At 39.0% G+C, this 25,381-nt stretch overlaps 1 protein-coding gene across 2 annotated transcripts in view; it reads left to right on the top strand.

Moving 5' to 3' along the window:
- VPS41 (VPS41 subunit of HOPS complex) overlaps window positions 1-25,381 on the top strand; it is a 110,834-nt gene that overhangs the window by 61,185 nt on the left and 24,268 nt on the right. For both annotated transcript variants that reach the window (XM_061997156.1, XM_061997157.1), the window contains 9 exons: window positions 781-847; window positions 11,063-11,160; window positions 13,446-13,575; window positions 15,279-15,394; window positions 16,935-16,991; window positions 19,205-19,266; window positions 20,045-20,126; window positions 24,261-24,353; window positions 24,859-24,986. In XM_061997156.1, the coding sequence (XP_061853140.1) occupies window positions 781-847; window positions 11,063-11,160; window positions 13,446-13,575; window positions 15,279-15,394; window positions 16,935-16,991; window positions 19,205-19,266; window positions 20,045-20,126; window positions 24,261-24,353; window positions 24,859-24,986 (833 nt within the window). The remainder of the gene's footprint in view (window positions 1-780; window positions 848-11,062; window positions 11,161-13,445; window positions 13,576-15,278; window positions 15,395-16,934; window positions 16,992-19,204; window positions 19,267-20,044; window positions 20,127-24,260; window positions 24,354-24,858; window positions 24,987-25,381) is intronic.

Raw genomic sequence — 25,381 nt, 5'->3', positions numbered from 1 at the left:
TTATAGCCCGTGCTTCTCAAAATACTGAAATACATGTCCAAGAATGCCTCAGTAAGGAGTTTCTGAGAAGTTAGTCTCATTTTAGGAATTAATGAAGACACTCTTCTTGATGCATCTCAGGATGCCATTGGCCTCATGGCCAAGGGTGCATCAAGAACAATGTGTCCAGCAGATGGAGGGAGGTTCTTCTTCTCCTCTACTCTGCCCTGGTGAGGCCTCATCTGGAGTCCTGTGTCCAGTTCTGGGCTCCCCAGCTCAAGAGGGACAGGGAACTTCTGGAGAAAGTCTAGCACAGAGCCACCAAGATGATCAGGGGACTGGAGCATCTTCCTTATGATGAAAGGCTGCAGGAACTGGGGCTGTTCAGCCTGGAGAAGAGGAGACTGAGGGGGGATCTCATTAATACTTTTGAAAGGTGGATGTCAAGGGGATGGGGCATCCCTTTTTTCTGTTATCTCCAGTGACAGGACAAGGGGTAATGAGATGAAGCTGGAATGCAAAAAGTTCCACTTAAATATAAGAAAAATCTATTTCACTGTTGAGGTGAGGGAGCCCTGGCACAGGCTGCCCAGGGAGGGTGTGGAGGCTCCGTCTCCGGAGGTTTTCAAACCCACCTGGATGTGTTCCTGTGCAACTTCATCTAGGTGGACCAGCTTGAGCACAGAGGGGTTGGACTAAATGACCTTTAGAGGTCCCTTCCAACCCCTGCCATTCTGGGATTCTGTAAGTCTGCATAATTACAATTTGTTCATCATGATGATCCAAGTCTCTATTTCCTAGATTTGCTCAGTGAAAGAACGGCATGCCAGTGAAATGCGTGACCTTCCAAACCGCTATGTGGAAATAGGTATGGCTGTACAAATGCACTCTTTTCTCAAAATTATATGAGCTATAGAGGTCTGTTTTCACATTCGAGCCTGAAAAAGCTGTTACACTTCAGGAGCAACAATAGCTGCAACCTAAATGTCTCCTAATTTTTAGTTGATGAGGTTGTCATAATGTCCTCCTGCATAGTTTGGGGGTTTTTATTCATAGAGAGTTTTAAATTCTGTGATCATCTAAGATCAGAGATCTTCGTGTGAACAGTGGATGTCCTAACTGTCCTTTCATGCAGATTCCTACAAGAACTTGCTTTCTCATCTTGGTTGAATGATGATTGGTGTAGTAGTAAGGAGGAAATAGATGCTACTTTATTAGATTACGTGATGCTTGACTACACTGCCCATAACTTTCTTCTTTTTTTAAAAAAGTGCTAGAAAAATTATTTTAATTTCTTTTTGTTGCCTTTTTTGCTTTTGCATTTTATGTTGTCCGTTGCTTTCTTATTTGTTTTGCTTAGGAGGTGGGAATAAATGTCAATATTGCTAATTAATGGAAAAGGTCTTGACTGAACATGTGTATTATGTGAAACGTAAAGTGGAATTTAAAGGCATTTTGAAGAAGAGGATATGTAAAAAAAAAGAAAAGGCACAGCTGTCCAAAACCTCAGAAACCTCAGAAACTTCTTCTAGGGGAAGGAAATATCTGTGAAGAGATAGTTCTGGGAAAATAAAAGGGCTCTCTGGAACTCTGCAGACCAGAGTGGACAACTGTTTATAAGTTCTTATCCTTCTTTGTCTTGGTTGTGTGTTGTGGGTGTCTATTACAGGCCACCTGATCAGAATGGGGAGATTGATGAGGCCTTCTACAGGCAGCTGGGAACAGCATCGAAATCACAGGCTCTGGTTCTCATGGGGGTTTTGAACTACCCAGACATTTTCTGGAAGGCCTATGCAGCTAGTCACTTACCGTCCAGGAGATTCCTTCAGTGCATCAATGATAAGTTCTTGATGCAAATGGTGGATGTGCCAACTAGGAGAGGAGCACAACTGGATCTTGTAGTCACAAACAATCAGAGTCTGGTTGAAGCAGTAAAGGTTGAGGGCAGCCTTGGCTGCAGTGACCACGAGATGGTGGAGTTCAGCATCTTGTGTAGTAGGAACAGAATACCAAGCAGGATCACAGCCCCAGACTTTAGCAGGGCCAACTTTGGCCTTTTCAAGCAATTGCTAGGGGAAATCCCGTGGGACAGGGTACTAGAAGGTAGAGGGGCCCAAGGTAGTTGGTCTCTCTTTTTCTAAGCTCAGAATCAGAACATCCCAGCAAGTAAGAAATCAAGCAAGGGAGCCAGGAGACCCACATGGTTAAACAGGGAACTGTTGGGCAAACTCAGGTGGAAGAAAAGAGTCTACAGATCATGGAAGGAAGGAATGGCCACTTGGGATCAATATAAGGCTGTTGTGAGAGGATATAAGGGGGCAACTAGGAAAGCTAAAGCCTCATTGCAATTGTGCCTTGCAAGGGAGGTAAAAGACAACAAGAAGGGCTTCTTAAAATACATTGCAGATAAAACTAATGCTAGAGGGAGTTTAGGCACAATGTTGAACAAGGCAGGTGCCCTGGTGACAGGATACAGAGAGGCAGAGTTACTGAATACCTTCTTTGCCTCTGTCTATACTGCTGGCGACTGTCCTCAGGAGCCCCAGACTACAGAGGAAGAGAGGTTAAAGGAGGAGTTTTGTTGGGTTGAAGAGGGCTGGGTTAAGGATCAGTTGAGCAATCTGGATGTACATAAATCCATGGGCCCCTCAGTTCCAGAAGGACAGGGAGCTGCTGGAGAGATTTAAGCACATGGCCACAAAGATGATGGAGTGGAACATCTCCCATATGTTGAAAGGCTGAGGGAGCTGGGGCTCTTCAGCTTGCAGAATAGAAGACTGAGGGGTGATCTCATCAGTGTTTACAAATACATAAATGGCAGGTGTCAGGAGGATGGGGCCAGGTTGTTCTCAGTGATGTCCAATGTTAGGACAAAGGGCAATGGGTATGAGCTGGGACATAAGAGGTTCCAGAGAAACGTAAGGGAAAACTTCGCCACTGTTCAGGTGAGGGAGCATTGACACAGGCTGCCCAGATGGATTGTGGAGTCTCCTTCTCTGGAGACATTCCAAACCCACTTGGATGAGTTTGTGTGACCTGCTCTAGGTGGTCCTGCTCTGGCAAGAGTGTTGGACTAGATGATCTTTCAAGGTCTCTTCCAACCCTTAAGATTCTGTGATGCTATGATTCAGTGACTTTAATGACACAAGATTGTAGACAATACTGTTCCGGCAAGATCTTCACTCGTGTTAGATTAGACTGGTGCATGTCATAGGAGCATGTCTTGATTTCAGGAAGAAACTTTTTTTCTGAAAATCAGCTGGAAGACTTACTGGCCTCTGAAGGAACTCTGAATACTGAGAGCTTGTGGCATGCCTGATAACTGATTCCTGAAAGCTATTTGTTTTTAAGTTTACGTAGTCCTAACGGAATAATTAACTGTGGAATTCTGGGATATTTGGGAGGATTTTACCAAGGAGAAGTTCAGTCTTGAGTTTTAGCCTTAAATGTGTGTGTGTGTATATATACACACACACATATACATATAAAAATTTGGTATTATATTTTCTTTGCCTTTAGCAAATGACTAAATAGAGTTTACATAGTGACAAGTGATTGGAGTTCAGCTATAATGTGTCTACATGCAGAGATCTAGTCTTACATGACTATTGGAACTTCATAAAAAAAACCCCAGTCTGATGACAGCTTTTTAGGTGCAGACCTGAAGCTTAGAGAGGTTTTGTGGAATTAATTTTTTCATCTTAAAATTTTTAACCTAAAATCTCCCCATTCTTGAGGACTGGTGTTTTATGTCACTTAACCTGTTAAGAATGTGCTTGAGATTTTTTCTTTCTGGCATCAGGTCAAAGCACTGAAACAGCTCTGCCAAATGGTGTCAACAACACTACCATTGGAACGTGATTATTAGCTAAGGAGAGAAGAATGAAAGAGATTATTGTTCAGGTTTCAAGATTAATTACAATAGCTTTTGATGTAGTCAAATAGAAGATCTTGAGAGCTGTGTGTCACGCCACAGCATCTGTTTCAATTTTGTTTCAACTTTACTTTTCAAAGGCATAGCTGGAAGGTCTGATACTAGTAATGGGCAGACAGACAACCAGGATAATTTGCGTCAGGGCTATCAATATCCTAAGTGGATACATAAGCTGATACACTTTCATGATGTAAAGAAATTGTACAAGGTAAGAATAGCCTTCAGTGACAGGGTAGCTGAATATCCTTCAGATACTTTAACTCATAACAGCTTGGCAACATACTTAGGAAAAATTAAACCTATAACACAATGTGACTTTTGTCATGTTTAGTGCTCTGGGGTTTTTGGTGGAGAGGGTGTTTCCTGTCCCCATTCCATTCTGCTTTTAGAATTTTGCACCTGGAATTGCAAACCAGAAGCGGAGAAGTCTGATAATACAGCATTTTCTCATGTCTCATCAGTTTCATATTTATGCTCTTTTAGAGCCATTCTGAGGACTTCAACATTTTGCAATAGCCTCTTAGTAAACTGTGATGACACTAGTTTATGAATGTTTCCTTCAGTGGTTTGGAGCCCAGTGAATAAGGAAACAGCATTTCTTGCAGTGCAAGTTGGATATGTAGGATCCAGTGTAAAGGGCATGTAGTGATAGGACAAGTGGTAATGGCTTCAAACTGAAAGAGGATAGATTTAAATTAGATATTAGGAAGAAGTTCTTCACTGTGAGGGTGGTGAGGCACTGGCACCAGCTGCCCAGACAGGCTGTGGATGCCCCATGCCCGGCCGCGTTCAAGGGCAGATTGGATGGGGCTATGAGCAACTTGGTCTAGTGGAAGATGTCCCTGCCCATGGCAGGGGAGTTGGAACCAGATGATCTTAAAGGTCCCTTAAAACCAAAATCCTTCTATGATCCTGATTATATCTTGAAACATAGCTATACTTACTCTGAGGAAGGAAATAAATAAAGTGTCTATTGTGATGCTAAGCCAGAAGTAACCACTGAACTGTTCTAGCTGTTTCATTTTAAAGCAGATAATGCTCTGATTACCTGTAAGAGAAATTAGGTGAATGATACAGGTCTCATGCACAGAGATCTGTGTGACATTGTTAACTTTATTTACATCTTTCACTATACTAATGGTGCTTTTCTCCAGTAATCTTTTCCATTGTCCCTGGTTATTATCTTACAGTTCATTGCCTCTGTGGGTCTTCATTCATTGTCGAAGATAACTCCAGTGAAACGTTTCTATTTAGGTTTAAATGTATGTTAGCTGAGCAGATCCTATCAGTTTAGCTCTGTCAGCTACTGCTGTGAAGTAGTGTATTGATTAGAAAGTATTGGTATTGAATTACAGGCTTAACGTGGACTAAATGCTGTTGTGATCCTTCTTAAAGAGTGCTTGACCTCTGTGCTCACTCCTGATGCATGTACAAAAGCTGTAATGCTGGAAAAGTTCTGGTCTGAACAGGGAACCCTTCCTCAACTAGATTCTGTGAGGAGGCTGGTTGCTAGAGAACTAATTAGCACTTTGTGGTTAATAGGATTCCTTTTCAAAGAAAAACGGGGCATCTAGTCTTCAATGGCCTTGTCAAGTAGCTTGGGATTTTATATACTTTTGTGGAGAAGTACTTTACCTCAGTTACTCAGGCTGTTAATGGCAGTGGAAAATAGAGATTAACACTGGAAGTCAGTAAAAGACTTGGAAGTCAATTAGAGACTTCCTATTCCATTTATTTTAGCCTAACTTTTATCTGAGGAATCTCAGTTTAATTCCAGGTACCAAGCAGCCAGCAATGCCTCTTGACTATTTGTCTCCCCTCCACATTGCCCCAAATTCCCACGTGGTAGAATTCTGGTTTAAAAGTTACATATTCTATTAATATCTGTGTAACAACACATCCACACGTTTTGTGAGGGAACAACAGCTGTGTAACTGCATGGGGAGTTACCACCAGGCATTGAGACTGCACATTTTTATCTGAAAAGAAAACATTGGATTATTTACGTTTTTGATTAGTAAAGTGCAATACTGGTATCAACCATACTAGCATTTTTCTCTTCGTACAGACAGAACTTTAAGCTTAGTTAATGAATGTGATGAACTTATTAGTTAATAACGGTGATTAAATGTCGTAGACTTTATATACTGAGTTATGCAAACATTTCGTTCGAGCAAGTCTGCAACACTGTGAGAAGCAAATTGCCAGAAGAAAAGCCCATTTATAAAGCCATTTACTTGTGTGCTCATCCTGTGTTGCCACAAGCCAAACCCATCATTTATAAATGTTGTGATAAAATCAGTCAAGACCATCAGATTCCTGAATATTTTCCCTGTCAGCTGACAAAGTTTTTCTCAGTTCAACGTGTAAAGGAAAAATTTTTAGAAAATCAACTTTAAAGCTTTGAAACTGAAGCTTCTGACTTTCCAGTCATCATCAAGGATTCCTCCTTACTGTGTCCAGTTTTGGGCCCTTCAATACAAGAAGGACAGGCAGCTGCTGGAGAGAGTTCAGTACAGGGCCACAAAGATGATGATGAAAGGCTGAGGGAGCTGGGGCTCTTTAGCTTGGAGGAGACTGAGGTTGACCTCGTTAATGTTTACAAATACGTAAAGGGTGAGTGTCAGGAGGATGGAGCCAGGCTGTTCTCAGTGATGACCAATGATAGGACAAGGGGCAGTGGGTATAAGCTCAGACACAAGAGGTTCCAAAGAAATACAAGGAAGAATTTTGTCACTGTTCAGGTGAGGGAGCACTGGAACAGGCTGCCCAGATGGATTGTGAAGCCTCCTTCTCTGGAGACATTCAAAACCCACCTGGATGAGTTCCTGTGTGACCTACTCTAGGTGGTCCTGCTCTGGCAGGGGTTTGCACTAGATGATGTTTCAAGGTCCCTTCCAGCCCTTAAGATTCTGTGATTCTATGATCCTTGGAATTTCCTTACAGATTGTGTGTGTCTGTAGCTAGAGAGTTGTGGTGGCAATTGCCATATTTCTAAAGATGCCTTTTATTGCTGCATGAGATGGAATGGAGTAAGATGATTTCAGCACCACTGTAACGCTTGTTATACACAACCTGACTGCAAGTAAAACACCAAGTGTAACTCTGCTTCCAGTACACAAAATATTTTTCTAATTTAATTGAAAGAGTAGACCTCAGCAGAGGGATGATTACTGGCATTATGAGGTGTTGGGCTTTTTTCCTGATGTTTCTTATTAGTGTGATTCTATAATTGAGGCAAATTGTTTTGGTTTAGTAGAAAGATTCTTGCTTATTTCCAGTCTGTGCTGGTAGCAAGTAGTAAGGAAAACTGATTGATCATTGCTAAATTTTCAATATTCAAACAAAAATCAATTTTTACTATGTCTTTTCCAACTGTTTTGATTATAATTAAATAGAGGGTGTGAATTCCAACTTCAGAAGCATCAGTTTTTGCTATTCATTTTTGTATATGCCGTGCCATCGATTCTAATCTTACCATACTATTATTCCCACTGAAATTCAAGGAAAGAGAGTCTATTTAAATGCCATTGCAATATGTACATGATGAGATAAACGCTTGATTTCACATCTAATAGTATGAGTAGGAGATTTGCAGAGAGTTCTAAGGATATTCAGGCCCAAATCAAGGACCTTCATGTGGTTTTACTTCACTACTCCTTCCCAGAAGTTTGCAGTTCATTTTGAATTGCAGTTGACGTTTCTTTAACTGAGCATATCCTGAGCTTTCTGCTCAGGCTACTAGTCAGAGGCAGGTCTGCCCTGGAAATCTGACTGTGTGAAGACTGTTGTATAGTGTTACTGGAGTCAGAAACCATTTATAAGGAAATACTTAAATACTGGGGCAGTGGTCATATATGAAGGTTTTTAGAGAAAATATGAATGGTAAAAAAAAGAGATTTGTATGTTCTTTGAGGATTATGTTGGATAGCACAGCTAAAAATAAGAATATTATTTTATTTCAATAAAAATATACCATACTGATACATTTATGCTTTTTGGTTCTATCTAAAGTCAGCTTAAGTGATATTTATATGGGATTTTTTCTGGTCCGCTAGCTGAAACTGCACATGTTGTAGAAAAAAGAAAACACTTTTTGTATTTTATATGAAATAAAACTGCATGCCCTTGCTCATAACTAATCAAAACATGGCCTTTCGTATCCCACTTTGTCTTGCATAAATAACCTAGCTCAGTAGGAGCCCTGATGGTGGAGATACCGTCCTGAAAACACTTAAAGGTATGCTAACTGTGGCCTACAGCAGTGACTGCAAATTTTGTACATACACCCAAAGTAGCTGGTTAAAAGGTAATTTGGGAATGTTTAGTGACATCACCCCAACTAACAGTGCACCAGAGTTCTGGATAAGCTGGGCCAGTTCGTGGTGCTTTGTGGCTCTGCTACTGTTGATATAGAATGGTAGAGTTGGGGACCTTTAGAGATCATCTAGTTCAACCCCCGTGCTAGTGGGCTGCCTAAAAATTAGCTTGTGTATTGGTTTTTCCATTTCTGTTATAAGGAATTTGAAAAAAGGTTAGAAACACACACACAGAAAACCCTTCTTTTTCTCCACATGTTAAGTTTTATGTTAGTTGTCTGCATCCTAGCTCTGCTTCCTGCTTACTTTCCTAGAAGATGATGTTGAAAACTTGGCCCTGTTGTAGGCTTTTGCTGTGCAAAAGCAGAGTCTGCTTTGGGAGATTTGATTAAATGAAATAGTCTACTTTTAGTTTCAGTGCACCACCTCATGCGTGGATCTTTAAATTCCAGACAAAGTTGCTTTCTAGAGTTGGGGTACATAATGTAGCATATATTATTTTATCTATAGTGTGGTGTGTTTCATTTATTTTGCTTTAATGAACAACAACAAAAGAAAGATTTAACAGATTTCTTCATTTTGCTTCCTGGTAAATTGTTTGACAGCTGTACATAAATGCTGAACATAGAGTAGATCCACTGTCAGGATATCTTCCATCCTCTCTTCTGACAGACATAGACATGTATGGCACATGGCCATACCTCGGTCATCCCCATTTACTTCAATACTGTGTATGTTTTAATTGTTTTGGATACTTTCCAAATTAACAGCATTTCTTCAATGTCTTCATGTTGGATTTTTTTTTTGCACTTTGATCACGACAATGTGTCCAGAGAGTAAGTTAAATTAACCTTTTAGTGTTCAGTGCAGCTATAACTTCCATAATTTTTTTTCAGCAAGGCTTTTTTGATTAGCTTCATCAAAGGTTTTCATCAGGTCAAGAAGCACTGTCTCTGCCAGCTATTCTTTGTTCAAGGCCATAGCAGCAGAGCTAGAGTATTGTGTTTCAACAAGGCCTCTTGAGGAGGGTGAGCTGAGAGAAACCTGAAAGTGAAACCAAGGAAACTAAACTATTTAAAAACAAAGCTCGAAGTGATGATTTTTATTTGTTTATTTTTGTCTCACAGAACAGTATGGTGGGGTCCTAAATCCATTATAATGTGACTGTTACAAACATTTTCACTGTCAAAGGAACTAAAGTTCCAATGAAAGTCAAAGAAGTGCACATTTTTTTAAACATCCCAATAATCTTTATAAATGTGCCATTCACCAAGCTGTTTCCTACTCCAAATTCGAACAACAATATTTTCTATGCTTTTGAGAGTCATCTCTTGTCAGTTTTTAAAGCTGAAACTGAAGTTTCTTTGCTTCTTTTCTGGCCAGCATTGTGGATTTGACTTTATTTTCTTCTTTTCCATGTTTACCCTCTTGCCTTCCATATTCTTTTAAAGTGCTAAATATGCAATTGTAAGCTGGGAATAAGATATACTTTGTAGATGTTTCTGACATGGTTTATTTAAAATGATCACTGGAATCAACATGTGATACAGTCAAAGTAATCTCATCAATCTTGCAAACTACAGCAAGATAATTATGTGCAGGATTAGAAATGTGAACCTATTGTCTCATAGAATAGTTTTGGTGCTCTAACCTTGCACCGTGCTTTGGTCTCCCACTGAAGTCAAAGTGTCAGCAGTCATTAAGAGAAAAACGGTATTTACTTATTCATTTGCGAGACAGGTGTCAAATCTGCACTTCACTTGACAGGTTTTTATTCTTCTGTAGCAGGAGGACGATTATTTCTCCTGTTCCTCCTTATTACCTTAGCTGAAGAAAATTAGTTTGACTTTTGATGTCATTATGTTGCTATTTGCTTTGCTACAATGTTTAACTATTTTAATAAACAGCAGATATTAGTAATGTAATTCGTTAGCAAGGAAACCTGTTTTTTCTACTTAGTCTTTGATTCTCCTAAAACTACATATTGAGAGAGAATGGTGATACATCTGATATTTTGGTAAAACCTGTTAGGTATCCATTTTTCTAATATCAGCACTCAGGTGATTCCTGGTTTGGGCCCTATGAGATTGAAGCCCACAAAAAAGGCTGCACTGTAAATCCAGCAGAATAAAACTGAATAGCTATTTCTGTGGCAGAGGTCTGCTTTAATGAGCCTTTGTGTAAATAACAGTTCATCTCTTTGTCTTTCTTTTTCTCAAAATAGTCATCATGTAACTGTCCCGATTTTGAGAACAGTTTTAGGAAATGACATTTTCAGTGTTCTGAACAAGAGAAGGGACTATTTAACAGTGTGTTTTCTTTGTAATGAGAGTATCTGTAAATCTTCCGGTGATGTTTAAAGTGATGATAAATAAATAATGCTCTTTGTGTTTTCATATCATACCAATAGATGTAGCAGGTGAGATTCTCTTATGGCCACATGACCTCACTGCAAAGATGCAAACTAATGAAGTTGTTCTATTTATTGCCAATTTTATTGAGTTTGGGTTTGGTTTTGCTTCCTGTTTTTTAATAACATTACTGAAAAGCAGGCTGGCCATTCATTTCAGATGTTTCATTTCTTGCACATCCTGGAGCACAAAATTTCTCCTTGCAAGTTTTATTGGAATTTAATCTGTTAAATGTAATTTTTCATCTTGGTGATCCAACTGGGAAGTCTGTAGGTTTGTTAAATGTGTGGAGTCTTCATATCTCTGAAGCACTACTGCATGCTGCTCATTGGCGCTGAAAATCAGTTGTGTGTTTTTCTGAGGGAGTAGTTAGTACACATTCTTTTGTTTAACAGTCTGTTGTCTTTCCTGTCTTTCAGTTTTCCAGTTTGACACCGAATTCTACATCAGTGGACTTGCCCCTCTCTGCGACCAGCTTGTTATACTTTCCTATGTCAAGGAGATTTCTGAAAGATCGGTAATTGGTTTTGTGTTGGAATTTCTTCATGGCACTAAACTGCCCCGTGGGTTGAGTCTTAAAGTAGTCCCACAGATCTGATTACCTGTGAAAACACTTGTAGTCTGCTGGTAGTAAACAGTGCTTGGAACTCAAACCTAAAAGGTCAGTGGGGGAGATGTTGAAGTCTAATGTGCTTGCTTTCCAGAGTCCTGACTAGGTTCCTTTATTTCTTACAGAAGGCTGAGAAGGTCTCTAGATAGTCCTTCTCTCTCCTTTTTTCCTTCCTTTTCCCCAGTCTTTTTCTCTTCTTTTCTATCTTTCTTTTTGCTATTTCTGCACTTGAAGAAATTTTTTAGCTAGAAGAGGGGTTTGCTTACAGAAATCAGAGTAGTGAAGTTGATCAGCTTAAGCAATAAGGGTAACAGTAGCAGGGTAGGATGCATGATTGTGAGTGAGTGGCATCATTGTCTCCCTTGCTTCCAAGACTTTTAGTTGTGTGTATCCCAGATACATGTGTAGATAGGTAAAAATTAGAATTCATGTCAGCTGTTTTTACTGCACGCAGGCGAGTGCCGTGTCTGGCTCCAACATTCATTTCATACTGCCAAATAAAAGGCGAGGCAGTGGAGGAAATCCTTGAAGTTGTGGTGTGAGAATGGCAGATGCTCTTGATCATCTCTTTGATAGTACGTCTGCGTTAAGACAACCATCACCATAGTAACCTTAAGCAACTGGATGCACAAGTTGCTAGGCAATGAAATACTGTAGGTTCAAACAAATGCTCGAGCCGGCTGAAATCAATAGGGTTAGCTTCTAGCTCTGCTGCAGGATGTCAGATTATTATTTCTTTATTTATATTAAGGAGGAAAATAATGTCACAGCAGTGTTTCCCAAGAGAGTCAGTACAGTAGTCCTCTAGTGCGGGAGAGTCGGTGAAAGAAAAGGAGGCGAACAAATGGGGATAAGGAAGGGGGAGGAAAAGGTGTGTTGAAATGCTAGGGAGCAAGGAAATTGGGAAGCTGCTCTTAATGGAGAAGTAGCATGAGAAAGGAGCTAGCGTAGAGGAGGTGTAACAAGTGATAAAGGCTAAAGAATTGCTTCATTCTGACTGCTTCAGGAGAGAAAGATGAAAAGAGAATTCCAGGTGATATAATGGTAATAGAACATGGGAAAGATTTTTTTTAAGTGTATTTGCTTTTAATTAGCCTTTTAAACAAACTCTGAATACTGGACTTTGATTACTTTTCTGAGTAACTCTAGCAAGGAAGCAAAAGTACCCTCTCCCTTGACACCATCTGTGCCCTGGTGTGATAGGAACCCCTGTTAGTTTCTTGCGTCCTCGAAAATGCTGCTCACTGCACATGCTGTTGAGTTGTGAGGAACACTGTTCTTCTTACATTTTATTTCATAGCTTTCAAATGACAGATTCCTACTTGCTACAAGTTGCATCAGAACTGAACTCATGGCTTGCTTTTATTTTTTTTTCTTTTTTGAGAAAAGACCTGAGTGGTGCTGCTGCCAAATGGGTAGGCTAGAGCAGTGTAAATCCAATTTGTATGTCTTCCTGCTCTTTCAATCTGTATTTTATAGTAATTCACAGCCAAAAGTAAAAAATAAGTTAATGTCTTGGACCTTGACTTAATTAAAAATACAACTAATTGGAGACAGCAGTTTTCCTTTGATAGAAGATGAGAATCTGCGATGTCATCCTACTGTAACCACATACATGGCACTTGAAAGTTCACTCTAAGATCATCAGTGCAACAAGGGGTTTAGATTATTTTCAGATTCAGTTTTTCCCTACTGCTGCTGGACATGCAAAAGTTGAAACCTGAACACCTGTTAAAAAAAAACACCCAAGTTCTTCTTGGTACCAGCCTATCATCGATTCATAAGAGTTCTGTCCTTCAAGGCCTTCTGTTCATTCTTGAATGCAGTGGTTGATGATCAGAGAAGTAATAGCCCTGAAACCTTCTCTGATGGAGAACAGAAAAAGTGAGCAAACTCAGGGGTAGAATTCTACCTGTGTCTCGTCTAGACTTCCTTCTCTAGGCTGATTTATTCAAGGGAAAGAAGCAAAGAGTAGGAGTAACTTTCCTTTGTGTTTCAGATGTGATTACAGCTGCTCTGTGGAGCAGAGCTTTGAAACTTGCATGGTTCACAACCAAGTACCCAGTGCAAAGCACTGGACCTTTGGGAATGTTTACAGCTTTTGAATTTGAGCTTGGTTTGTAGATGAACGTCAGTGGATGTTGTTAAGGCAAATCGTGTAGGATGCAACTAAGATGCCAATGTTTTTCTAGGAAGTGGAGTGTTGTGCAAGGCCTAGACTGGATATTGTACAGCCCCTCCCTGAGTCCTGTGAAGAGATCTCTTCTGATGCACTAACAGTACGAGGATTTCAGGAAAATGAATGTAGAGATTATCATTTAGGTATGTGGTTTTATATTGTTTTCATTTCATAACTTGATTTAAAAAGACTCAGTTTGGGAAGACTCAGCCTCATTTTATATCTCCTTGAGTAACTGTGTATAACTACTTTCTGCACCAAAGTGTAAATCCACAAGAACTTGTTGCAGAAGGAAAACAAATGTGCATTATTTAAACATCATGATTTGTAATGCCATCTATTAAGTCAGACATATTGGAGAAGGCAGAAATAAAGATCCCACATAAAGTCCAGTACCGTGGAGAGCAGTATTTTTGATGGAGATGTATTCAACACATGATCCATATGAGCTCTTGTGTCTCTTTGGACACAAAAGACTTCGGGAATAGTGAAATGAGTAGCACAGGGTTTGAAAAAGCTGCTTTGGAGACAAAGACTGAATAAATGTCATCTCAACAGTAAGTTGTAGCTAGATCAACTTAAAAGGGGCGCACTGATATTTAGCTTCCCTGTACTGACAAAGCTGTCAGTCTGGAACAGACTCCAGAAGAGTAAAATGTAATGAATAGAAAGTGGAGTTTGTCAAGTTCAGCCTAGAAGAGAGGTTTAATTATGTAACAGGCAGGGAGATTAAGCCCTGGCACAATATACACCAGAGTCTTTTGAAAGAGATGGGATGATTTTCTGATATATGTGTTGTAGTTCAGAAAGGTGTATGGCAAAGCTGATGCAGAATTCCTTGGTGAAGGTTATATAACCTGTGTTATGCAGAAACATTCCTTCTGGCTTTTAAAATCCATGAATCTGATTTTTAAGCATCTCTTCTGGCCACATTCTTCAAATCATAGATTTAGCAGGCCTGGCAGGCCTCTTTGAGTACATCAGTGCCCTTAAGCCATTAGAAATATTGTATATCTCCTGATCTCCAAAACATCTCTGCTGCTATCAGTGGAGTTGAGATTTCTTTATACCTGTCCCTAAGCAGAACATTGATGTCTACAGTTGTACTTTTTATGCTTAATGAATGTTCTCATTAATCTGACAAGTCTAAATTGGTTTTGATGGCTTTAAAACAAGCTTTATTTTGTGAACTGCCTATCAGTTCAGGAGTGCATTAGATACAGATAAAGGATGGGGGATGGTTTTCTTTCCTGTACCTACAAAATATTGATGATGTTTCTTCACGGATTCTCTGGAAATAACCATTCTGAACAATTGTCTTCTGTGTTTGATTTTACATTTAAGTACATTTTTAGTTTATGCTTACTCAAAAATAAAGGCTTATAGTATAAGCAAATGCATTATACTTATAACCTTAAGTTACAGCATTGCAAATGCATTCCTGTAATGATGTGCTGTGTCCCCAGGGGTTATGGCATCCATCATTTATGCTTTTGATGGCCTTGACCTTGATGGGGAGGATAAGTTTATTGCAGGCTATGTAGTGTAATAGTCCTCTAAAAGTATAATAATGTGTTCTAAACCATCATAAAGTTTACACATAGTGGATGAATCAGAATTTGCAATAAGCTGTAGTGATTTTTTTTTAAAAAAGATATTTTGCCATTTAAAGCAGTTTTAATTTATGAGACAATACAGCTTCCCAAACAAATATGTTCTGCAGGGGTAGTCTTGCTGTCTTCCTTGCATCTCCTCTTTTTAAATTCCCCTCAAGGGTATGCTAAAAAGCAGGACTTTACTTAAGGAAAATGTAATAATAATACTAAAATTGTGTATGTGTTTGCAGAGTATTCAGAAGGTGAATCACTTTTTTATATCATCAGCCCAAGAGATGTGGTTGTTGCTAAAGAACGGGACCAAGATGACCACATTGACTGGCTTCTTGAAAAGAAGAAATACGAAGTAATTTTTAAAACATTCTTCCCTTCAGGCTTTCCTTGTTTGAAAATGAGAGTGGGATAATGAACTTTGTGAGATCATTTGGGTTGGATAGTTTCCTTTCCTACAGTCATCAACCAAATGCTTGTAAAGGGTAGGAGTTGACTATACATCTCGCCATCCCTCTGGAGATTTAGTCTTCCTACTGAAACAACTCATCTGAATTGCACCCAAGTGAGATAGCTGAATTAGATGCTGTGAATGCTGCTCTGAGCATCAGATATTAAATGTTTTAGCTGTCACTGGAAATTCTTAAGGCTGGTTTTGGCTTGAAAGCAGCAAAACAGATAACTAATGATCTGTGTGGATATATTTCTAGATATACCCTAACTAAAGAATGCAGGGAAATGGACTTGGTGGGCAATATTAGATTTTTCCCATTGTGTATCACTTTCACTACAGAACAAAGGTTGTGTTAGGGTACAGTGTATTGCTCCACATTACTTACCTTCAGTGTTGAAACTTTTACAAGTGAAATGATATGGGCTTAAACTGTAGGTATTGATGCTGAAAGTACTGTTAGTCAAAAAAAAGACAATATTTGTTTTTAAAAGAGTACACAACTCACTTGGAAAACAAAACAAAAAGTAACCTCGGTATTTGATTGGGTGGTTTTAATAATAATAAATTCTTAGGGATGATACCAAGATCTGGATTCTGAGGTCTGCAGATAATGGCTTAGAACACTTGTTGCAATGCATAAAGTAACTTGAAAAATCTTATTTACCTGTTATTTGTTGGATCCCCATTGTAAGACAAAGAAATGTAGCAAAGCCATCCACCACATACTCCTTTTGTTGATGAAATCATGATACTCCTCATGCAGATTGGTTTAAATCCTTGTGGATGCTTTTGCATTTGAATAGCAAACCTATATGATGAGCAGTTTTGCAGTTTATGTAAATCACAGCATTTGGTCCCTGAGGACTCCAGTAATTTGCAAGTGACAGCTGTGTGTGTGCCTTTGTGAAAGCCATTCAAGGTAGTAGATAGCTTGTGTGTTATGATGTATGGTAAAGGTTTCATTTTGTTTGTAAAAGTGCCAGCTTTGTTTCTGTACATTTGAAAGAGGTACAAGAAAGGCAAATGACAAATATAAATTAGTCTGAGTAGAGAAGGCTTTTGAGCTAGGGAAATGAAAGGTAGCCTTCCCTCACCTCCTTTCCTGATGATTTTTTTTCACGGGTTTGGGTAGTGAAGAGTTCTCATTTGAAAATGATCCAATGCGATTGCATTGTCTGTTTCGTTGTAATCTTGCCATTTGATCCTAATATAGTAATGTGGAGTGAACCCAGATGGAAACAAAAGTAGTTTTGTCTTTGGTTGACTGCTTCTGTTTGAGTATGAATTTAAAGCTGTTCATCCAACCATGGCATTAAAAATTCTAGTGCTTCAAACACCCTGCTCTGAAAAAAAAATAGTTCATTTATGTAGTTCTAGAGCTTTCTGTATTGCTAGTTTGTGTATTTGGCTAGTATCTCTGTTTTCTGCTTTTTCAATATAGGAAGCTTTGATGGCAGCTGAGATCAGTCAGAAAACCATAAAAAAGCACAAGATTTTGGTAAGTCCCAAATCCTCTGTTCAAAACAAAATATGCTGTGAGATGCTACAGATACATTCCCTGTTCTGTATCACGCTAGACAATAGCTCTTAGGCACACTCCAACCAGCATTCGATTTCTTGGTTTCAGCTGCAGAACAAGAATGTGAAACACAAAAAGATCTGGATATTATAAAGGTGCTATTGACATTAAAAAGAAGAGAATTACACTTCTCTGATGGTTGATAGAGTTTTTGTTTGCTTTTACTTTTGTATTAAATTTGCTGTTTCAAGTAATACACAGTATTGAAATATTAGAGACTGGGTGGAGGGTGACACATTTCTCTTGAACTTTTTACTTGTACATGTGACAGGGTTTTGGCAGGAGTTTAAAAGGTGCAATTGGAAGACCTTTTAAATGCTACTGAAATTCGGTTGCAGTTTCACATTTAGCTCTTTCATGTTGCTTTGGAATTCTCATTATTTTACATAGTTTAGCTTCTTCTCTCCTGTATAGCTATTTCACATGTTTGTAGTCTCTTCACAGAGCAACAAAAGGTATCCATATATAAGAAAAAGTGGGTGAATAATGTAATAGCCACAAAAGCATTGCTAATTTTGACTCTTTTTTGGTTTTGTTTAAATGGACCTCAATGTGAACACATTAGTATTTCATTAAAACTGCTGCTTCTTTAAATGGAAGTTTGTATTTAAGTACTAAGTGTTGGAAGATGTGTTTAATTTTTAGGCAATTACTGCTATAACATGCATGCTGTGTATATCAAAATGACTTAAAAATTCTTTTTCTTCTTGTATAGTTCCAGAAGTTGAATTAAGACTTAATGGCATGCTATCAGCTGTCACAGAGTTTGTATGATTTCACTGCTCTGTGACCCGTGCAAAAGATGTAAAGAAAACTTAAAGTAGGTTCTGGCAGTACATCTTGGTTTGCAGAAATTTACTCTGCTAGGATGAAATTCATTGTGGGTATATACAAGCAAAGTTGTTGAGTGTTTGGTCTCTAATGCAAAACCCACAGAATGTGTTGAGGAAAAAATTGTTGACATCAAGCCTTAAATGAAGGATTAGTGGTACAGGGATTTAAAACTGCTCATGCTCTCACTGCCAAGCAGCAATCAGACCAGTGACAGCACACTTACACCACCTGACAAGTCTGGTGATCTTGCCTGGTCTGGGATTTTTTAGATTGCAGTAATGATCACTCTTCTTGAGCAAAATGTGAAGGTCCTAAACAGCTCCTTTATCTTCTCTGCTCACTGAGGAGATGGCCCATAGGAGAAAGAAGCTGCCAGCAGTCTTCATTTTTGAGAATGGTGAAGTTGAAAATAAAAAAGTCATTCCTATAGTGGAATAAAATCTTGAAATCTGGTGTATGTGCATGATATTTAAAAAATCCCCAACTTTGTAGTAGATTGACCAATTAAAGTTGTTGGAAACCTCTTTTCATACTGTGCTCTGCTTGTTACTGTGCTTGATATTGCTGAAAAAAATTGTTGTGCCTCAGAAGACCCAAGTGTTTATTTTTGTAGGAAGCATTAAAATTGTAAGACTTCTTTTTCACTATACAGTTCTCTATTTTTTTTTTCTGGAAACAATGTGCTTTTAGTGATGTAGTTCTTAAGTTATGCAGTGAGTACACTGGGCTGTGTTCACCATGACACCAATGTTGAGATTACAACAGAAGTCTTGTCTGGTTCACTACAATGTTAATGCATTAAACACCTACCAGAAAAAAATTACAGCTGACCTGTGTGGTAAACTTTTGAGAAGTGGAACTTAGTATGAAATAATATGTAAAAATCTAGCTAAATTCACAGTAATTCCTTTATTTGGGGGGTTTGGTTTTGCTTTTGGAGCAGCACTAAGATTTATATTCTCAACCAATGTTTTTTCCCCCCTGCAAACTTTGTGTTGACAAAGTGCCTCATACAATGGCTGGTGGTCAGCTTTTCAAGGTAACTAATACAAGCACTCAAACAATCCTTAATATGTAGAGGTGGCACAGTCTTCTTAGCATCAATGAGGTTATGGGAATTATTTAAAATAGTATCTTAATTTGAACACAAGTGATCTGCACAAGCCTTTTATGTGGGCCCTACATCTAAAGGACAGCTCAGGACCTGGTGCTTGTTGTAACAGCAGTGCACACAGCTGGAAGTCAAATAGTTGACTTCCAAACTTTTATAACTAATTCTTTATTTTTATTCTTCTCAGGACATTGGCTTAGCCTATATAAATCATCTAATGGAGAAAGGAGAGTATGACCTGGCTGCTCGGTAACTCATTATTAAAGATTTTCTTTGCTGGATAAAGTGTGCCTGTGTGTGGGAGAGAGAGCAAAAGCAATTGCTGATTCTGAAGTGTTTTGTGATATTTATTTTCTATGTGTTCTGCAGTCTCTGAAGTTTCAAAACATACACATGTATTACTGTGCCCATATTTTCTTGCCTGTAGTGACCCCAAAGCAACTGTGAACTTTCTAAAGCTTAACTAGAATTTTATATATTTATATGTGTATATTTTGAAAATCAGCCTTGATTTTTCAAAGTCATGCTAGTTTTTCAAAACTAAGGTTTTCTTTGGATGCTGATAATGTAAATTGATTAATGTCTCATTGCATGTAAGACCATCAGAAAATAATTTGTGGTTATGTGGGTGTATACAAAAATGGCAAATATGGGCATCTAAAGTAAAGATTAGAAATTACCTGATTTGTGTTTTCATGCTCCTCTTGTAAGTGTAAGCATATCTTTTTAAGTGCTTCATTTTTCTCAGCTGAGGTTTTTAAACTTCACTCAAAGCTAACGTGGCCCTAATCAATACGAGTGAATGCATAGTAAGCAATTGAATCCTCTTGAATGCAATAAAATTGTAAGATCTGAAAGGAGAAGTACCTGGCATACTCTGCTTGAAGGAATGGTTGCCAAGTAAGTCACCCTTGAAAGCATCTTGATAGGGGGAAGAAAGAAGAAAGGAATTCTTGCAGTAATGCTGTCACATTTGTATTATTCTATGTACCTACTTTTGTCCTCTCCCCTTTCATCTTCCTTCCAGAAAGTGCCAGAAAATTCTTGGCAAAAACACAGAACTCTGGGAGTTTGAAGTTTACAAGTTTAAAGAAATAGGTCAGCTTAAGGTAAGTTAATTGCTGTCCCTATACTCAAGTAATTGGCGTGCTGTGTGCCCTGCACATTTTGACCAAGCATCTAAAGGATTGTGCTTAATAGCCATAGTGTGGTAGCAGGATACAACTCTACCCTTGAAATTCCTGCCCCAGATGTCTAGTTACAATTGTCTTTCGGATTGATGTGTATATGTTAACATGCTTGGAAACAGGGTTGGAGGCATAGCAAATCCAGGTACTCAGCTACCTATTAACTCATCGACAGCTCCTAAGAGACCCACCACCAAGGCCTCCACTTCCAAAGATGCTCACAGTTAAACGTATTTTTCCCTTTTACTTTTTACTCCCTTCCACTATGTCCTGAAAAATCTTTCCCCCTGAAAAATCTTGCCCTCAACTCTTAAGGAAAATAGTCGCTGAGGGTGCCAGCCTCTCCTGCAAACCCCAGTCCCTTTTACAACAGAGCCACAGGTTTAAGTGCCAAAGAATAGTTAAATTGCAAAGCAACAGGTAAAACCTCTGCTGTGTGCTAGAAATGGCAACAAGAAAGAGGAGCAGTCTGCCTTGTCTTGTGTTTTCCCTGGTCACAAGCCAGCTACCATAACAGTACACGTTTAATGTGAGATTCTCAGTTAATAAATTGCCCGGGACATAAGGCTATAGTGCTATCACTGCCAAACCAGTAGAAAACATTATGCACACTCCCTTTGGTAACAACGTATACCTTTAGTTCTGAATTTTATGTCTTCCTATTCAAACTCAATGAGCCAAAAAGGACATATTATTAAGATCTCACAGCATGTAGTCCCTTGCCGGTTTTGAGCTGTTTAATTCTGTTCAAAGGGTGAAAGTGTTTCAGCATTACAGCTTTCAGAAATGTCTGCCTTTTGGTTTAGAGCTGCTACAGTGCAAGAACAGCCTTCCCTTTTGTACGAGTTCTTTGTGGTTTGATGCATGCTTTGCCACCTTGGAAGATGAAATCTCATGTTTCTCTCTCTTTATTTCAATCCAATAAAGGACCTGACAGCAGGTAGAGGTGAAATTTTGATATAGGGCTTCTTAGTCCGTTCGGGTTTATTTTGTTTGTTATGTGCAGGTGTCCGGAAAGGATGTTTTTCTTGTCTCCACTTATGTCATCCAGCAGACTGTAAAATATAAAAATATTTGCAGGTTTTCTGCAAAAACATCTCTGCTAAATTACTGCCTTTCTAAACAGTTGGTTATTTTCAGCTCCTTGGAAGTGGATTTACAAAAAAACGTTAAGACGCAGTCTGGTACATTATTCAGCTTCAAGCTGCAGTTCTAGAAGATGTCTTTCTTATTTTGCTATTTCAATTGCATACAACTTTTCCCAAGTTCCTAAAGATCCCTGAATGTCATAAAGGATTAACTAAGTTAAAACAAATCTCAGTGAAGCTGTTCTTGTGATGCTTGGGAGTCACTTGTATGCTATTTGGAATTTTTGAGGAGGGGACTCTATTAGAGATTTGGAGAAAAAGTGGATTTCAAAAGGGAATTTTCTTAAAGAATTCCTATTTCATGTAAGTGGTTGCCTGAAGTTGGATGTTTCCAGTCTAATGTCATTTGCCAATAACTAAAATGGCAATAAAACTAAAGATTTTCACTTTCCTTCCTGCAAAGGGACTGGTTAGTGATACCCCTGTGCCAAAGCTTGTGAGGTGTCTTGCTTGCTTGCTTGAGGATTTAGAGGCTGTTTGAGTGTTCTGTACTAAAAAGTCCTCTTTAGCTGCATTTTGGTATCATTTTGTATCATACATTTTGGCATGTATCATGCATTTTGGTGTCTTGACATCTCACACGTCTTCAGTGAATGTCCTCTAGCAAACCTTGTTATTGCAGTTTCAAGATCTTAGAACCTTACAACTGTCTGCTACTCTCCTCCTCTCACCTCCAGCAGTAGCTTGATGGAGTAACATACTTGTTTTCAAGTCACTTCAGTGTAAAATCGAACATCTTAGTTCAAACAGGTGAGGAAGATGGATTTGAAGGAAGCTGACAAACTCTGTGAGTGCTGGCCATTGTGGCGTGAGGGGTATGCTCCATTCTGTTGGCTCTGCTTGTGATAGCAGTGACTTTCAGCAGGGGTGCAGGATGGTCAGCTAGTAGCAGCGATGCTTTAATGACCAAAATGTTGACTAGAAAGACATCATCTGGCTGTGGTGGGCATAGCATTAGAGCAGCATTATACAGACAGCCTCTTTCATCTCATAGGTGTCCTCAGAGGAATAAATAATTGTGGCTTGGGCTTATTGGTGGGATGTAGGCAATCTCACGTCAAGTTTTATATAAATATGCATTGTGTATACCCTATCCTTACAGCTATTGATCAAAAGTCTGAAAGCAGGTCTTAAGAAGAAATACATGAAGAAAATATTCCAGTGTATAGTATCATTTTTGTATTTACAGTCACTGTCACCTTGTGATTCAGGAATTGATAAAGGCATCCTGATTCTGGAGCTCTTTTTGTCTGACCTTCCTTAAAAATTAAGATAGGAAGAGTTTGTAACTTCCAGCATGTGTCTTAGTTCACCTTTGTGCCTAGTCTTAAAAATAACTTGGATGCTTCTCAGTCTTTGCTGAGCATGGGGGCCAGACTGCAGGAGGTGGTTATGCCTTTCCTTCAAAGCGATGGGACTTGGGGCAGCAGTGATTTCCTTCCCAGGGCAGCCTGGCCCACATGCAACAAGGCAGCTGCAGCACTCCATTGCATGCTGTGTGGCCCAGCCACAGCCAAGAGATGCAGCAAAGCCTGTTGGGCCAGGCTGTTCATGTGGGAGGTGACAGGAAGGGACAAAGTGGGACTAAAACTGCCATTGGAGAATGTCCTTTGCCTTTGAGTCTCCAGCTGATGTCCAGCTTGTTTTCTTTATGGTCAGAAGAGGCTTTTTTTAATGAGGAGATCAGGAATATGATTCCCCAGGGCAGCTGGCAAGACTGTGCCCTGAGTTAGCTGTTAAATTCTGTGGCAGACGGCGGGAACTGATGTTGGCAGCACACTATGTTTCAAAGACTGGCCAAGCTCAAGCAGCGTGGAGAGAGAAGAGGTCTCCTGTGAGCAGTGAACTTTTAATTTTTGCAAAGTCATTAACAATGCTTTTTTCATTGGTCTCTTATTTTTACTTTTTTTTTCATCTACAGATGGAAGACTTTCATGAAATACATAACTTTGACAATTGCTTTGATTTAAGTACTGGGGGAATATGTTGTGAATAGTCATTGCTGACTGTAAAACTGCAAAAAAAAAATGTAGTGATATGTTACTTCTGCATTGTTCAAGCAACTTCAGTAACCAAATGCTACTGCATGTGCTGTTAGTGGGCAACAGGCAGCATCTCTGAGTCTTCGGAGGAATTTCATCAGTGTTGGGCCTTCAGCTACAACCCCCAAAGTTCCGACACAACTGGTAGCATTAGGGTATATTTTAGCAGGTGCTAATAACCTTAGCCTCTAGTTGCATGGAATAATAGTGCTAATAAGATGCTGTGTTGAAATTTCAGGGTATGAACCTCTTCTTTCTGGCAGATTCTCATCTCCTGCCTGCCAGAATGCAGTTCCTTAGCACCTCCTACAGAGCAACAGATCACACGCCTTCACCTTTCCATGGAGAGATGTATCTCAAATTAATTTTCATTTGTGTATGTAAAATAGCTGGCTAAACATAACTCTTCATAAAATGTAGTGACCTCACAGCAAGCCATAAATCAAAAGTACACATTTTTGAGGTGCTGAATGCTTACACCTTTTTACAAGACACAAGATCAAGACTAGACAAAGTGGATTTTGAAAACTTTCTTCTTTTGAGGGGTCTTTTATGGGTTTTATTTGCTGAATGAATAGCAGTAAATATTTGAGCTTCTCTATGTGCAATGGCTTATTCTCCCATTTTAACTAGAGTCTCACCACTTATCTTTCTAATGACAAATCTTTCAGATGGTAATGCAATTTCAATGTGTGCAACCCTAAATAATTTCAGAATACCAATTTACGTTATTTCCAGTGTTTTCCAAGAGCCATGTTTTGTTTGTAGCTTTTTTATTTATTTATTTCACAACAATTAGGGTTTTTGTTGTCATCAGTGTCCCAGGATGTTCCCCTTCTGACACTTTGCTCTCTTTGTTCCTCTAGGCAATTAGTCGTTACTTGCCCAGACGGGATCCAGTTTTGAAACCTCTGATCTATGAAATGGTCCTGCACGAGTTTTTGGAAAGTGACTATGAGGTACTGCAGCCTGATGTGTCCACATGTAATAATTATTGCCAGCCAAACACCCTCAGCAATGTAGAATTCTGACAGCAAATTCTCTGATGTGTTCCAACAGATTATCAATGGGCAGTTCCACAATCATGAAAATATCAAAAAGATTAATTTTGGTTATGTTTTTAAAAGAATAAGCAGAATGTTCTTCAAAGCATGTAAATACTGGGAGAGGTTGGTCATTTATTATAAATAAAGTTATTTTTTGTTTGTTTAATGTAGCATAAGTGGTTGAGGTGCTGCACAAAGCCTGCAGCATCTGAAAGAGATTCAGCTTCATGAATCTTAATAACATTGCCCTAAGAAGGAAAATCTGTGTTCTGCACTGCGCACATCTGTGGGCACGTAAAAGTGTCTTAGAGGTGAAGCCCAGCAGGTATCGTCTCAGAGGCTTAGCTGAAGCTTTGATGTTTTGAAATGTTCCTTAGGCAGTTCTTTCTATTTCTGTTACAATCTCTTATACTTTTAGGGGTTTGCAACCCTGATAAAAGAGTGGCCTGGAGATCTCTACAACAACACAATCATAGTTCAAGCTGTAGTGGATCACCTGAAGAAAGATCCACAGAACAGGACTTTGCTACGAACACTTGCAGAATTGTGAGTTCAATTTTAAAGTCTCATTACAAAGAGTAAACTTGAAGTAGCATTCTGTGGTCTATAAATATTTACCTGAAATACATGCTTTGCTGCAGTCTACAGAGTATCAGCTTTCTGGCTGTTGATTGCACAGCTTAACAATTCTTTTTGCTCCCTTATGAAGTGTACGCTGAGTATGAAAGCAAAGAGTTTAGCATAAGATTGGATTTGCTACTCTGCTTTCCAAAGCAAATAGCCAGCATTCCTCTTTATGCTGTCAGAGGAAGCCTCTTTTGTGAAGTGTGCATTTCAGTATTACCCACAGGAAAATAAAATGGGTTTTCCTCCTGCTATTTCAAAAGTAGTATATTTAAGTTTACTGCATGGCTGGAAATTTGTGACTGGAAAATGTGAGA

The sequence above is a fragment of the Colius striatus genome, chromosome 5 (assembly GCF_028858725.1).
Source record: "Colius striatus isolate bColStr4 chromosome 5, bColStr4.1.hap1, whole genome shotgun sequence".
In the NCBI taxonomy this organism is placed as follows: Eukaryota; Metazoa; Chordata; class Aves; order Coliiformes; family Coliidae; genus Colius; species Colius striatus.
The sequence above is the reverse complement of the archived record's forward strand: the minus strand, read 5'-3'. Positions and strand labels throughout refer to the sequence as shown.